This window comes from Excalfactoria chinensis, chromosome 10, assembly GCF_039878825.1.
Source record: "Excalfactoria chinensis isolate bCotChi1 chromosome 10, bCotChi1.hap2, whole genome shotgun sequence".
Classification (NCBI taxonomy): domain Eukaryota; kingdom Metazoa; phylum Chordata; class Aves; order Galliformes; family Phasianidae; genus Excalfactoria; species Excalfactoria chinensis.
In genome coordinates, this window is record NC_092834.1 from 13,114,908 (window position 1) to 13,131,950 (window position 17,043).

The following is a 17,043-nucleotide window of genomic DNA, read 5'->3' on the forward strand; positions in this document are numbered from 1 at the left end:
GAGCCATCCGGAGGTGCAATGGCACCACGTTGGTCACAGGCTGTTCTGAAAGCACCCATGGTGCGGTTTTATCTCTGGCCCCTAACCCTAATACATATTGACCCCTTTATTTTAAGAACCTCAGGTCATGCTCTTTATATGGGTGCACACACGCTCTGCGGTGCTTCTCCCAGTTGCAGCATCCTTCTAACACAGCAGCACCAGAGGGGCTGCATCCATACAGACCAGGCCTGGGGATGCTGTGCTGCCGCAGAGGGATTGCTCAGCCCGCACCAAACAGCCCGCGTTTACCCAAAGCTGGCTGTGCCAAAGTCCATCGCAGTAGCAGGCAGAGCCGAGGTGCAGACACGCCTTGTGTGCGCTCTGCCTTTCCAGCGGCACCTCTTGGCTCACACAGCAGAGAGCACCTGTTGTGGGACACGAAGTTTCACCGCAGTTAAATGCCAGGACGCGTTCGGAGACCCGTCGCAGCTTTATGCTCTGCCGGGGTCCGTCACTGCTCCGGAGGGAACCCACCCCGCTCCGAGCGCTGCCGTAGGCCGGGCAGGGCGAGCCCCGCTGCTGTGCGCGCCCACGGAGGGGCGGGAGAGCCGCGGCTGCGGGCGGCGGGGCGGGAGCAGCTGGGGCGGGCGCTGCCTATAAATACGGCTGCGGCGCGCCCCCCGCCGCTCCGTTCCCATGGTGACGGCGTCCTGGCAACGGCGACAGCTCCCGCAGCCCGGCCTGCGTCGGGCCCGCACCGCTTCCCGCACCGGGTGGACGGACGGACAGACAGGCAGGCGGACAGGACGGGACAGGAGAGGCGCTCGGGACAGGCACGGAGCGTCGCGGTCGGAGCACAGAGAGGAGCGGGACCCTCTCGGCCGCGGGGCGCAGGGGAGAGGCGAGCAGCCCCCGCCCGCCGCAGTGGTGAGTGCCGCCCCGCCGGGCCCGAGCCCCCCTCGGAGTAGCCGCCCGCCCCCGCGCCGCCCGCGGCCCGACGGCAAGGCGGACCGTCCCACCGGGTCGCCGCCCGACACCCAGCGCCCAGCCGAGGGCGGAGCGGGGAGGAGCGGGCCGGTCCCGGTCCCGGCCCCCGCCCCTGCCCCGCCCCGCACGGCCCGGCCGGAGCTCCGCGCCGCGAGGCCGCCCGCAACGGGGCCGCCCCCAACGGAGCCGCCCCCCGCCGCCCCCGGAGCCGTTTCTGCTCTGGGTGCAGAACGGGGCTCGGAGCCCCGCCGGGCGCGCACCCCGCCTGGCTGCATTTCCCGTGCGCCCGGTGCCAAGCCGCGCTGCCCCCGAGCTTCGCTTCCCTGCACAGGGAAAGTCGCCCTTTCGCTCGTCTATGCGACGAGTATATTTGGAATATCCGGCAATTTCATCACTCCAAAAGTACTGGATTATTGCGATTTAATGTATTGCGATTTAAATGGCCACAGCACTGTGAAGCAGGAGACAGCATCGTTCAGAGTGACAACCGTGCACTTGAAACCTGTATTTCAGCTGGTATCTAAGCTGATCCCAGTTTAGCACCATTTAATTGGGAGCCGTGTGAAATCACACTCCTCCAGTTCTAGACGTTAGAACATTTATTTTTTCTTTGTTTCACTGTTTATTAGGTGACATGAGAAGAAATGTGCCATCAGTCCTGACAGCTCCATGAGGCTGTTAACTGCTATACCTCCAAACTGCAATAAAGTTCTGTACAACTGCTGAACAAGACCTTGGTGCATCCCCTCGGGATGCTGGGTCAGATCAAGAAAGCTGCCAATTAGCTCTGAGATTTCTGCATGTGCTGAGAGATGTGCTTAAATTGAACGTGTGAGATGTGCTTACATTGACAAAAGAATGGGGAGCCCACCTGTGCAGGGCTGTTTCTCCAGACACCCACATTCTGCTGGCTGTCTAGTGGCAGTCTGGCAGAAAAGTGACATCCTCATGCAATCCCGTGCTTCAGTGCTCCAAAAATGGTTGTCGGTTGGTACAAAATGTGTACCAAAGGCCATAAGATGAAAGCACTACAATTGCGGATTTCCGCCTGTGCTGTTTTCTTATAGGGAGTGTTTCAGCAGGACATCACTAGACGTACATTTGATCCCAACATTTGATCTTTGTTTTTTTTAGGTAGTATCTGGCGCTTTGTGGCTGTGATATGCATAGCTCTGCCTAAATCAGTGGGATATTCCCACGTTCATAGCTTTGTGTTCAAATCCTGAGCTGCATCAAGATCACCAAGTTGTGCTGTGGCCCAGAGCACGAGGAGCTCAGAGCTCAGAGCTAGAGCTAGAGCTAGCAGCTCGGGCTGTCAGGCTGCTGTGTGACCCCGTGGGACAGCCAGGTGCTCCCCATGGACTGAGGCTCTGCTTGAACACCTGGAGAACACCGTGTGCAGGAACAGACTGTGGGCCTGGGCCACTGCGGTGCTCGGAGTCCTGAATGCAGAAGCCAGCACCAAGATACCCCGCTCTCGTACAGGGCTTTCTACTTACAGGCATGCAAGAGCCTAAATGAAGAGGTAGGTGCTATAATCTTGTTTTCCATACAGGGAAACTGAATCACTGGGCATGGAAATAACTGATCCAAAGTCATCAGGATCAGAGAATGAGCAAGGAACTGAAATCAGACCTTCAGAATTACGGTTGTGCCACTGCTGCTCAGCAGCTCAGCCTTTATTCAAACTGTTTTTTTTTCTAATTTGTAGTTTCTGAAGCACTGTGCTATAAATAGAGCACACATACTGTGGCAATGTTTGCTCTCTTTTTAGGCAGTGCTGTTATAAGTTCCCGAAGCACAAACACGCTTGGCATTTTGGAGAACAGTTCTAATACTTTTCTACAATGAAAATTGTATGATTTTGTTTCAATAAACCCGTTCTGTCCGCTCTGTTTGTGTAACATTTTGCATCAGCATCTGCAAAATTCTTTCTGCACATAAGCCTTTAGTTTTCAGTAAGCAACTCCAATAGACTCAGACCTTCATCTTTACCATTTAAAAGATGTATTTGCTTTGTATGGGGTGGAATAGTTGCATTCGATTTTGGTCTATAAGCTTTTATTATTTTAATTTCTGGTGGTGCAGCAAAGCTCCAGTACTGATCTCACAGTGAGATACCTGAAATGTCTTTTTGAAGCTATTAAGCTATTAACAGAGCTGCACTGCTGCAATGTCTGCCACAGTCTGGCTGGCTACATCTAAAAATTAAAACAGAATGTATAGTCTGACTACATAAGAACTGACTACACAAAGTGCGGACATTTGGATTTGAAAAATAAATGAATAAAAGTGTTGCTAATCTACACTGATCTCTAACATCTTATTGAGGTTTCCTGACCCACAGTCACTTGCTGTCCATGAAGAATTTCCATTTCATTCTCTAGCCAATGCATTCTTAAGCTTTACTATAATCCCTCATTTCTCACTTTTGTATTTGCTGATTGATGGTGTCTGGGACCAGCAGACAGATCTAGGACAAGAAGTTTGTCTCTGTCCTGCCAAACCAGTTCTGTGGGCTGAGCAGATTTCAGTTTTAAAGCCATCAACCTGCCCTTCGCAAGAGTATCACTTTCACTATAGAAGCTTTTTAGTAGGTTTTTGTTTCCATTCTCTTGTTCCTTTATATCAATTTTTACATGCATTTGTTCTATAAGCAATATTTAAGCTCCAAGATCAAACCTGTCAGCGTAATCTTAAACTTTACTTGGAGGTTCACTTTGGCAGGAGCATTAAGTTATTTCAGTGCCAAATATAAACCATTAAATAATTCAATGTGTACTTTTTCAACAGACATAAATCATTGACCAGAAAATGGCCCAACGAAGCCCAATCTTCCCAACACTCGCCCATTCTGAAAGGTACAACTGGAATGCAAAAAATAAGATCTTCATATTGTGGAGTATTATGTGCCTCTCTTCCTCTCTTAATTGTTTATTTATGGTAATGCTGTAGCTTGGATCTTTGGGATTTCATATGCAAACAAGTTGAAATACTGTAGACTCCTTCAAATCATGTCCCAGATCACTATTCCTTACTCAGCTTTTACTTAAACTTTCCTGAATGAAATTCTTTAACTTGTAACTGAATAGAAGTCCAAAAATACTATGCTTGCACCAAAGACTTCTAACTATAGAGAAAACGTGAAAGCTCACAGCCAGAGCTGACTGTCCTCATATATCTCTACCAATGTTATTAGGGTGAAACTAAATTGTCAGTCTGGTTCATTAGCAGAATCAGTGTGGACTATACACAGCGAATAACAGAGTTACAAGAACAAAAATCTCCTCTTTCAAAGCGGGGTTGAACTTGTATCTTCTACTTAGGCTTCTCTTCTCTTTACAGAACATAGCATCAGGGAAAGATTGCATGCGTCCACAGCCTATTTTTCTTTTTGCTCTGAGCATCCATGAGCTCCCATTGATTTCATGGAAGCTAATTAGTGCAGAACGCGTCTGAAAAACGGAGACCTAAATGTAAGCTTGCTTTCAAGAATAAAAATAAATGTGACTTCTGAGGCTGCAAAGCTTGTCACAGTTTTGGTCTCTCCTCAGTTTCTATACCTGTGTATCCTCCCATCCCGTTCATGTGAGGACAAGCTTCTGTATGCTATTACAGGGCAACTGTACAGACTGCAAAAAGGCATGGACACAAGCTACTGCTTTTTAATCTTGTTCTGGTTTGCTGTATCTCCCTTCCACAGTTTCTGCTTTGATTAAGCCTGAATAAAGATGAAAACTGTAGAGACAAAAACCATTACTTCTGAAACTCAGTAAGAGGGTCTGGGGTTTGGGTTGTTAATCAAATTATAGTTCAAAACTGTAACTCTTTATAATGCTAATGTCCTCTTCTTAAGATCCTATGTCTCTGTAAGCTTCTTTAAACTGTAGGAAAAAGAGCCTGACCTGCCTTTGTACGGACAGAGGCAGCAGCAAACAACATCCATTCATCTGTAGCAGCCAGCCTTTGTAAGTGCTTTGGTGCTTCTCCCCAGTGCTGCCACTAAGATAATCTCATACTGTCTCAGCAGAAAGATGCTTTGGAGATTTGTGTCAGACCCGAATCATATCTGAACATTCTTCTCCACCAGACGGGTTCGAAACATCCCGCTGCACAGCCAGGCGCTGACAGCGGTCCCGCTGGCATCTGCGAGCCTCGTGGATCAGCTGGAAGACAGAATCCTCAGCCATGAGAAAACCACAGCAGCGCTTGTGGAACACGCTTTCCGTATCAAGGAGGACATTGTTTCCACTCTGCACAGAATGCAAAACAAAGGGGGGGGCGATCGGTTAGCCAGGCAGCTCCTAGAAGAACACATCCGGAACATAACCGCCATCGTGAGGCAGCTCAACAGGGACATTGAGGTATGTGAGGAATCTCACTGGACTAATACTGTTTTGGCTACTCAGTCCTTCTAACTTAATAACAGTTTACCACAGGATGAGAAAGTTCAGGCAAGGTCTAAAGATCCTGTAAGTTCATAAATTGTTTTTATAACTGTAAAAACTGTTTGCAAATTATGCAATTCCTCCAGTGGCTATGAAAATAATACAGGATATTAGCATGTAAACACAGAAACCTTTGTGGTACTAATGAGCTTGCTTTGAAAAGCAACACTGGAAAACCTTGGCAAAATGAATTAACGTGGTACTAATACCCAGCTCAACTCCAGTCCAAAGGCTGTGCTGTATAAACACTAGGAAATGCCTTAGGTCTGTATTAAACTTTCTTTCACTTTGACTCACTGACAACACCAAGCAACCCAACCCAACTGCTCATTTTTCTGACTAATCACAGCCTCTGCCTGATGAACAACATGGGTGTGGTGGGAAAAAAACCGATGGCAAATGCTAACAGTTAAATCTTCATTCCACTGAAAAGTTCTATTTGATAGGTTACGGTGAGGACTTTCAGAATAAGCAATGTTAAATAACATGGAGGTACCTGTATAAGCATGTACGAGATAAAGCCTCTATTAAAGTCATAATAAAACGATACCTGATTTTACTGAAATACTGGAAAAATTATGAGTGACATTTAAAATGTACATTAAACGCAGCGTACTGAATTTGTATTTGCATATGAATACTTTGTAGATGCTGCAAGAACAGATACGCGTCAGAGACAACCTCAGCTACGGAACAAATTCTACCCTAAAGAGCCTGGAAATGCGGCAGCTTTCTGGCTTAGGAGATCTTCGTGGAAGAGTGGCAAGGTAAATGTCATTATGAAAGTATATTTTTGTGACTAACTGATGTTGCTTTAATCTTCAAGTATGAATGTCAATGTTAATGGGCTGAATTCTGCTTTGGCAAAATTCCCAGGATAATTTTGCTCGGTGTTTTCAAGAAAATGAAAGTAATCCTTTGCATCCCAGGATTATATATTAGACTTAACAATATATCCCTTAATTCTTGAGATTAATTTTTAACAAGTGACCTCAAATTCCATTTAAATTTGGATTTTGTTCAGTTTTTAGTAGTACTGTGGTTAGACGCTCTTTGTAGCTAGTCTGTCTTTGAGACTAATTAGCAAAATTACTGTAAAGGAGGCATGGAACAATCTGCACTTGTAAAGAACATAATAGTTGCACATTTTGGCAGACATTTTAGAAGTAGAAATATGCGCGTGAAATTACTGGTTAACCATATTAAAATCTATATAGGCCACCTGACGTGTATAGAACAGAGAGCTATAAAATAATAGAGGTTTGAGGGCTGCTTCCAGCTCCAGGTTACAGCTGTGCAATTGCACAGACTTCAGGCTGAACTGTAAATGCGTTGGTGATGGCACGAAGTACATTTGACCCGGTATCTGTAAAGCGTGATGTAAAAAGTGGGTTAGCACAGCTATAGAGAAGTCTCTCCTAATATCTTGGCTAACAACTTCATTGGAATTACCCTTGTACTGAGTTTGACCTATTAGCTATAATGTACACATAACTTCTCTTTTTTTCCTGTTCTTCAACTGATTTAGTGATAGCAGCCTACACAAATAATCAGGGAGGGATTTTCCTTGAATTTAAGTTTTCTCTTGAATTGTTCAATTGTTTTTAAGCTTCCACAATAACTTCTGGGCCTGTTTTATAAATACTCAGGAGAGGCTTAATACAGTCATTATGTGCCTCTTTTTTTTAAGTTATGTTTCACTGAAGTTATCCTTTACTAAACAGGAATGAACTAGATGAGCATTCTTTGTCAAATGAGAATTGATATAAATACATGCATAACTCAATGGGAAATTTCATGGTATCATCATAAAATGGCTTGGGGTGGAAAGGACCTTTAATATCACTTAGCTCCAACCCTTGACATGGGCAGGGACACCAACTACCAGCTCAGCTGCTTCTCTGGGCAGCAGTGCCAGCACCTCACCACCCTCACTGGGAAGAATTTCTTCTGTATTTTTCATCTGCATGCATTCTATTCTAAGTTTAAAGCTGTTGCTCCTTATCCTATCACTATACTCCCCAGCTCTCCCTAGGAGTACTGGAAGTACTTAAGTACTGGAAGGCTGCTATGATGTCTGCCTGGAGCCTTCTCTTCTCCAGGCTGAACAACTTCCTTTCTCAGACTTTCTTCATAGGAGGAGTGCTCCAGCCCCCTGAACATCCTTGTGATACAAGATTGGGCATGACAGACCCTTTCCCCTTCTCCCCTCCACACTTTTTTTTAATACCAAGTGACCCAAGACAGGCCTTTACGTGGAACAATGCAGTTGCTGATAGCTTATGAAGCAAAATACAGTGTCTTTGGTTTCAGTAAGTGAATTCACATAAATAAACGTGCCAGCATGAGCTTCACCATGGCCCTGCATGGCTGAGCACTTGGTATTGAGAGCAGCAGTCGACTAGCAGTCTTTGCCAAGACTTCTTCCTTTATTTACTTAGGGCAACTCCCTGTCATTCTGCCTGTGTTACAATTTATCTGACTGTTTTAAGAGATTATGTCAATTTCCCTTATATCACATCAGGCAATGAACATGGATTTATTTGTATTCATCACCATAAGATAATTTGTTTATTGCCCTTAACCATTAGCTCCTATTCAGTATTATGCTCTGTATTTTCCCTATGTGGAGAAGAAAATAAGCTTTCCTTTACCATAGATCAATTTAAAGCAGTGGTCTGTGAGAGAAGACCCTCATTTTCCAACATACTCTACTATATACATTAGTGTTCCTGTGAGTAATGATTCTGCTATGTCTGGAAATCACTATCAAGATTAGAGTTTGTTGTGCTATACAGATATCTAACATAAATTTTCCCTGTGATAAATACTTTATGATTACTCAACCCAATATCTGTTATACAAAATAAGCCAAACTCACCTAATGTAATTTTACTTCAGCATTCAGTCTTACTAGCTTTCAGATTAATTAGAAGAGTGAAACCTTAGACACGTGATCCAGTTACTGTGTGTTTCCAAGTTACTGCACATCAGCTAACTCCTCTTCTTGACCATAGCCAAGGTGCTAAGTTCAACTCCAGCTGTAGTGAAAGTAGGCTAATTTAACTTTAAGTAAGTCACACTTGCTCTAGGCTAGCATTATACAATAGCGTGGTTTAGAAGGGACCCTAAAGCCCACCCAGTTCCAAACCCCTGCTGTGGGCTGGCTGCCCACCCACCAGCTCAGCTGCCCAGGGCCCCATCCAACCTGGCCATGGGCACCTCCAGGGATGGGGCACCCACAGCTCCTCTGGGCAGCCTGTTGCATGCAGTGCATCACCACTCTCTGAGTGAAAAATACCCCTAGTATCTAATCTCACACTCCCCTCTTTTTGTTTGAAATGATCCCCCATTGTCCTATCACTATGTGTAAACAGTCAGTCTCCCTCCTTCTAAGTTCCCTCCACTACTGGAAGGCCGCAGTGAGGTCTCCCCAGAGCCTTATCTTCTCCAGAACAGGCCCAGCTCCCTCAGCATTTCTCCATTGGAGAGGTGCTCCAGTAGTCTCTGATAATCCACTCCAATAGCTTCACATATACAAGCATATAAGTATACACATGGACAACTGCCATGACTCAGTCTGTATATGCTGAGTGATGGTAAATCACCTACATCTGAGCCTTCGGATCCTGTAAGAATTTTAGTGTCAATCTCGGGATTCTGGCTAAATTTCAATTCCAGTGATTACATGTATACAAAAATCCTATTCAACTTCAGTATGAGAGAGTACTATTTATTTTCTAACACCAGCTGTTCTGTAACATGTCAATATCAGTGAGCAATTCTCTATTGAGAGTTGCAGCTTTCAGCTGTGAGAACAGGGATCCCTACATGCGTGTGCAGTTCAGAGGCATAGCCAATACTCCACTGCCCATGGCTGAGGAGTGTGGCTGGGACAGACCCCACAGCTGAGCTCACCTGCAGCAGAGAACCAACTAGTATCCCCAGCAGAAGCAAACCGGATCTACACCACAGCTCGTGTGTCTGGACCACTTCTCATTAAGTATCATTCATTGATGATTTTGTACAGCATCATTACATGGTTCAGTGTGAATGATGCTGTCCATTTTCTTAAGAATCAGCATTACTATTAAGACAGAAATTGCCTCTATTAACTAAAAGCAGCAACACACTGAGCAGAGAATTATGTAGATGCCGATAAAGCCATTACTCTTGCCTTCTGTCCTTGACATTGAAGTTTTATATTAAACAGCTTTGCCATGCCTGTTTTAGTGATAAAAGATCAGTAAACCTGCAAGTGCTGCCTTATCACTTCTTTACATGATGTCTTGTGGACTAGGACCATTTGTCTGGAAAGAACAAATACAGCAGTCTGGTCAGAACAGAAGTTGGTGTCTCTAGAGGCTGCCTGATACCAGATACCAGACAGATGGCAGTTATGCACGTTCACATTGGGCCTATTCTGCATATATAGTTGATTTTTACATACACTGTAGATGTGATTCATTTCAGACACCCTGGACTTATAGCATGTAGGCAGATTTTCCCACACTGAGCAGAAGATGAGCTGATGCATCTGGGATGCACCGCATTTGAGATCCTTGTGAGCAAAAACCCTGCTGCGCTCTGCCAGCTGCAGTGTGCAAAGCTCACAGGGAGGGTGGGTCTGGCCTGCCAGGGCCAGCCATGCCCTAGATATAAAGTCTATAGCTCTGCTGTTGGTGCCCAGAGGCTTCTGGGGAATAGACATTTGGCTTTTCTTGCCTTTCTAAAGAAGCTGCCTGATTGTAAGACCTAGAATTTACTACTGTATAAACCTAAGCTGCTCTTCTTGCAGATACTGCTAATTGGTCTCACTATGCTGAATTACCAAACTATGGATTACTTTCCACAGGTTTTATAACTTGTGATATTTTGCTTTAATTGTTAGATATTGAAGGTGTACCATCATACTTACAGCAACACAACTGTAACTGAGGTGATGAAAACACATTTTGAAGTGAAAGCTTTCCAACTGAAATGTAACTTCAGAGTAGTTAAAACATGTCATGGCTTTGTGCAATGATTTAACCATTTTGTTTGTCCCATTTACTGCCTTCCCCCTCAAATTATAACCACTGTCTGTTCTCCTCCAGTTTCATAGATCAATTTTACTAACTTTGGTGGTTATAAATATACGTGACTCATACTCTGCAGGAGTCTCACTCCTGAAATTACTGTACTTCTATTTTACATCACAGTTTATGTCCTTATTGTATTACTGCAGGTGAAATGCCCCTGACAAAAGTATTTTTGTACTGCGGTAGGAAATGCATGTATTCCATAGCACATTTGTTGTGAAAATGTTACAGCACTGAGAAATGTTCCAAGGTGTAGAAAGGAAACAGTAATTATTATGTGTCAGTACTGCATTTTGTAGTCTTTAGCTAGACAAAATTGCTCTAAATGGCAGCCTTACCCAAATACAGACTGTGCCATTTAAACCATAACTTTGGCTGACATTGTTTACTCTCTATATTGTGTACTGTTATTTGGCAAACAAAAATAAGAATGTAAGGCTTAGCGGAACACAGCTTCAATAATGGAAAAACGATCATCATAATTATGTAGGCCTCTAACTATGTAGGGCAAATCATGCACACCATAGCAGATACCTGCTGGAAAACAGCAAAAGCAATGAGGTATTGAAATCCTGCATCTTGGAAGTTCTAATGTGACTTCCCCAACTCTGATAACAACATAATTTCCACGTCTGTGCCAAATGAACCACAGTACAACAGGAATGTGATGAAGTATTTGGGACCTATCCTCATTTAGGAGCAGCTTGCTGATAGGGTGAGACACATCATCATTTTTACAGCCTCATAAACAATGTTTTGCTAAACAGCCAGTACTTTCATAGAAATGCCTAATGTTAAATGGGTGATTTTAAAAGCCTGGGCCTTACATTCTGCTCAACCGTTGCTCTGGTATTTATCTATTCAAACAGGTGTGATGCCGGGCTAGCCAGACTGTCTGCAGAACATAAAATCACATATGAAAGACTTCAGAGCCTAACTAAAGACCAGCACACCTCTAAGCTGATCTTAGAATCTAAAATCAAAGAGACAGAAATACAGGTACAGTGAAGCTGTAGTCTAACTCAAACAGGTACAGTTACTGTCAATTATTTTCCTGCCCAGGAGATCACAGATTTAAGATGGGGGGAGAGCCCTGGGGGGGCACGGAGGTAAAAAGGGGCATGATTTAGTGGGGAAATATCGGTGGAGGGTGGATGGATAGTGGGGCTGGATGATCTCAGAGGCCTTTTCCAATCTTGATGATTCTATGCTTGATATATGCACACAGCCCTTAGATGGAGTACTGCTACACAGCTATACTAACATATTGGTCTGACTGAAAAAGTCCTTAACTGCTGCTCTTTGCATGCTGTGGAAAAGGGGTCAGCACTTAAAGGTACCTGCAGAGCGAGCAGGTGAGCACTAAATGCAAGCAGACTTCAGACATTAAGGAAAAGGATTCTGTGTAACTCCATTGCTGAACCTTCCATTCTTTTGTGCAACAAAAATATTTTACCTACATTTTGTGTTAACATTTCTTTCACTCCTCTCAGAAGGCCCAGTATAGAACACTGGCATACCAGCACACTAGCAACGTACTGTCATGAATCTTGTAGAACTGAACAGCATGCTTTGTAAATCTGCCACGGCAGCTTTTGCAAGCACTGTTTTGTTAGCAGTCCTCACAGCGCTCCTACTTTTATCTTGGGAGCCAATGCATTTTTCATGGCAAACTGCAAGCTGAATAGTTGCAAAGCAGACCTTTCAAACCTGCCCTACCGCTGGGCATCGCGCTGTGTTCCAGGTGTCGCACCTGCTGAGCCGCGTGGAGCAGGCGGTGGCGCAGCAGGAAGCCAAGCTGAAGCTGGCCTACAAGGAGAGCGCGCAGCAGCTCCACCTGCTGGACACCAAGTGAGTGAGCGGAGCGGGGCCGAGGCAGGGGACGGGCGCCGAAGGCGGGGAGGAGGTCGGTAGGGCCAGGGAGATGGAAGCGAGGAGGGAGATGGGATCTCTTTTCCGAGTCTGGCTGGTGAGGCCTTCCGCTAAGGAGCAGCTCTGCAGCCGCGTTTACCTGTCTGCACGCATACGTGTGCTCAGCCCGTTTGACACAAGCGCGCTGATCTGCCCACTGCCCCCTCCTTCCCAGTGGAAATTACACCCTTAATGTGGCGGGGCACTTCCGAAAACTTCCTTAGGTCTGTAGCTAAGAATTCGGGCAGGACCGTATTAGAAACCAGCTCTGTATTTTTGCAAAAGTGTCCCGGAACCTTTTCTGAAAGCATGCGAAGCAGCCAACACCACAGCTCAAAGCTGAGCTCTGGCAGCAAGGAAGCTCAGCACTGAGCTCACCGAGTGCTCTTGCTTTCAAGTGACTCCAAATAGAGAGCTCAAATTAGTAAAGAAAAGCCACTGTGTTACTGCCAGGCTCTATCTAGGACTATGTTTGACTCAGATACCAGCTCCTCTCCTTGTGCCTCATTCAGCCTTTCCTTCTGCCTGCTGATTGCCACCCGCATGACATCGCATGAGCTGCAGCACTATGGCTATTTGCAAACCAGATGGCAGAGAAGCTCCAGATTGCAAACGTTCACTGGAACACAAGTGTGCCTGATTGGATGGCATAAATGTGAGGCAGACGAGGCAGTGCAAGCGGGGCTGTATGAATTGGCATTGCCAGTTATATAAGTGGCTGTCAGATCTTTGTTCGGATTTGAGGTCTGTGAAGATGATTGCATTCTATTTTCAGTGCTACAAAGAATTTACATCTAATGTACCTCAAAATGTGATGTCTCATATAAATAACTGCTATTTTGTTGCGGTTTCCTCCTTTAATTTCCAAAACAATGTTGCCTTATCCAATTTTGTAGCCCTAAACTTTGAGGATTCACCTTAACATGGTGTTGAGAATGCAATAACTGACATTATATCTCTTCTTCTCATCAAAACAATCACTGCTGAATGACTGAAATGACTCTTATAACCTCCTAAATTGCATTATGCTCTCAGATTAAAAAATGCCATTGAAGAACTCAGCAGCCAGATTTTATCTACACGCAGCTGGTTGGAACAGGAACACGAGAGGATTGAAAAAGAGCTTGTGCAAAAACTTGACCAACTCTCACTGACTTTTAAGGAAAACACAGTAAGTTTCATTAGCATGTCCCAGAAATACTTCTCAGTTCAAAAGCATTGGAAGTTACAGGGATGTTATTTTGAGTGAGACTTTCAGACCTTACCCACGTTTGCAGAACTCTCTTCCCACCGCTGTGTGGTGTCACACTGCCATGGACTGAGAGCCTTGATATAAATCTGACCGCTTTCAGTACATCAGTATCTCAGCCTTCTATCGAGTCATTTTAAAATGCTTTCTGAAATAAATTTTAATTCCTTACGCCTTTGAATTCCACATAAGGCTATCAGTCAACACCTACTGCATATCTCGGAAAGGCTGCTCATTTTCTATGCATGCTAAATCATTAACATTATTTTCCCTGGCTCCAGGAAATGAGTGAAAGAGCCATAGAGATGAAATTCAACCAAATGTCAGAGAAAATCAACAAAATAGAAGAAATACAGAAGATAACCATGGAAGCACATGAAACACAACAGTCTGAAGAAAAGATAAATATTCGTATTGGCAAACTTCAAAATGAGATTAATGAAGATATAAAAGAAATGAAAGCTGAAGTTAATGCTGGTAGGGCCATAATTAAACAAGATCTTCATTCTGAATTGTGGTAATGTTGACCTTTAATATTGTACAAAATGTCTGTGCTCGTACCAAAGTAGTTTAAAGACGCTGGGCTGCATCTGTGGCATTTAAGAGGATTTTCATTAAGTGTGAAACTCTCAGCATCAAGAGGTGACATCTTATTAGCTTAGAATTCCCCAAGCCTACATTGGCAGTTTGGCTGTGATCAGGGGGATTTTGCCGTTAGCATGCCAGCATAATGAAAGTCCTATTTTTCTTCAGAACATTTGCCGTCTTCCCAGTGGAAAACTGAATACTGTGATAGGAGGAATATTGTTATCTACTATGCCATATTACTATTGCTTTAGATTACAAACTAACTTATCTCTCATCTGCAATTAGGGTTTGCAGCTATCTATGAGAGCATTGGATCTCTACGGCAAGTTCTAGAAGCAAAAATGAAACTTGACAGAGATGAACTACAGAAGCAGATCCACCAAATGAAGCAGGAGGTTCCAATGTGGGGAGAGACTGGACCATGACTACAAGACTTTGACTGAGATGAACATTTACTTGTCTGAATAGGCAGAATATAGCCTTGTTCCAGTCTATGATCCAAATTAAATGCATGTACTGAAGGACATGCTGCTGTTGCACAAGTCTGTATGTTTACTTTAAGTGGTAAAGCTTTTAATAGACCAATTGACAAGAAGCTTTTATGGGCTGAGGTGCTGATTTGCCACTGCACTACTCTAGCTGCTCTCAGGAGATTACCAACTGTAAAACTGGAGTAATATATTGGCGAAGCTGGCACCTAATTTGCTAGCAGCATTTCAGTGCTCCCCAGTTGTGAAGGCTTGATCAGGCAAGTACATGCTTATATATATAAGCATCTGCACCCCTGCTTTTTCCCCCCCTTTTTATTTAAACACAAAAAGGCACAAAAAAACCAAACTAAGTTGATATCATTTGTTTAGTATCAGTTTGGCAAGCAAGGCTCTCCACCTTGGTACACATGACTGTCTTTGAAGTTGATGGCCATTTTTGCAGTGACCTTCTCTACCATTACAGGACATCGACTCCTCATGAGACAGAACTGGCATCAAACAGATCACTTTTCAAAACACCTTTTGTTTAGTTGTGCAAATATCCTGCGTGTGTGCGCGTGTGTGAACTAAATAGCATTATATAATGTAGTTGTAGACTAAAAATGATTCATGAACAATGTAAGAAACAACTTGTGGTCTTCGGTATTGTGACCTTTTTAGATGAATAACCAAGTGGACTTGAGATGAGACAAAATATTTATATAACAGTATTTTTTACTTGGGCATGCGTTCTTGTGACTTGTTTCATTTTATTGATAAAAGCTTTGAAAGGTCTGAAAACAAAAGAAAAAAGTGATAATCTAACAGTCTGGAGAATGTGATATAAAATAAAATGCAGTTTATCATCAGATTAGACATTTCTCTGAAGTTCGACAACTAACTCTTCAAATTTAAGTAGATTCTAAGTTAGTAGGTTTGGTAATTGAGCTCACGGTGTCTCCAAATAACAACAATTCCCATAACAGATCTCATACTGAAAATAAGCACCCATAGAAAATATTAACCTACATGGGAAAGTATATATTCTGATTTGATTTTATCAGCCACAGCTCCATTTTCCATATCTTTTCAAGTCATGCAGGATTAAACACTCACAAAAGGCTTCACCTGGCATCCTATTAACTCATACAGCTCATAGTAATTCATGTACAAAAATGCTCTTAACTTGCACAATCATTACTGCTAACTCATCTGGGTTGGTACGATGTCTTTCCACTGTCTGTGTGGACTGATTTTTTTTCTGGCTAAAACTGCAAAACCAGACTCTTATTTGCACAATCACCGGCAAGTGTTTCTCCACTTCCACAACATAAACTATGGCCCACAGACTTACTGCATTAAAATGAACGCTCTAAAAACATTCCTGTTACCTTCACTAGGACAGTATACTGTGAAAAAATGAATAAATCTAAATGAGGAAAACATGCACTAATCTTTACAAGATTCGTGCCTAAACTTATATTTGCTTTCTACGTAGTTGAAAGTATTTTAATGCAAAGATACCTGACATTTACTCTGACTTCCAGTGCTCTCTGATAACCACGCTGCCTCTGTTACTCCTGCTCTGTACCACACGTGCTGTGAAGTGTATTTACAATGGCAGCTAAAAGGGAAGCCCGGTTCACTAAAGGAAGACAGTGAAATTCTCACAGATGTGTCTTGAGAATTGTCTAAAAACTAATTCTTCCTTTGTATCTGCGTTCTCTACTCTTAAATATTTAGCCAGGTGCAAAGGCAATGCTATCCCTGGTGTCCTGTAAGATTAACAGAAGCCCTGATCATATGAAGAAGCAAGAAGAAATGGAACAAAAACTCAACACTTTTTCTTGTAGTTGCAAATCTGTACCCTAGAGAGTATTGTACAATACAAAAAAAAAGCATACAGGGAAACAGATAAACTGTTATATATGGATTTAATAAAATGTTTCTCTTATAAAATCTTGTGTGATTCAAGGTTATATTGAATCGCTGTGACCCTGCAGGGAAAACTCCTTCACTCCTGCTCCTTTGATGAACTCAAATACGTTATGCTGGAGATTGGTTTTGTTCCACATGCTTGGCTATGATGCCATTATTGCCTGAATTGCAGGATAAGACTGGAGGGTCTTCATAATTTGTGCTTACTATAAAGCTTAAGCAATATCAAAACTCATTATACAGAGAAGCAGATCCTTTTTCCCCCCCCCAGCCTTTCATTTAATAGAAATTCAATGGTGGTGCAAAGGCGTGTGACATTTTTTTCCTAGGGGATACATGGCTTTTGAACAAAGAATAAGAAAAACCAGGAAACCCAAAGATGTGCTAAG

At 43.5% G+C, this 17,043-nt stretch overlaps 1 protein-coding gene across 2 annotated transcripts; it reads left to right on the forward strand.

Annotated features, from left to right (window-relative positions):
* The first annotated feature begins 667 nt into the window (after positions 1-667).
* Positions 668-16,671, forward strand: FAM81A (family with sequence similarity 81 member A). 2 transcript variants are annotated; one of them, XM_072345697.1, is made up of 11 exons: positions 668-909; positions 2,104-2,494; positions 3,763-3,830; positions 4,844-4,937; positions 5,060-5,333; positions 6,066-6,184; positions 11,368-11,497; positions 12,243-12,349; positions 13,445-13,580; positions 13,940-14,135; positions 14,532-16,671. In XM_072345697.1, the coding sequence occupies exons 2-11, from the start codon at positions 2,487-2,489 to the stop codon at positions 14,669-14,671; spliced, it is 1,272 nt and encodes a 423-aa protein (XP_072201798.1). In that variant the 5' UTR covers positions 668-909; positions 2,104-2,486; the 3' UTR covers positions 14,672-16,671. The 2 variants fall into 2 exon arrangements, with proteins under 2 accessions (XP_072201798.1, XP_072201799.1); XM_072345698.1 differs by lacking the exon at positions 4,844-4,937.
* The last annotated feature ends 372 nt before the right edge of the window (positions 16,672-17,043 follow it).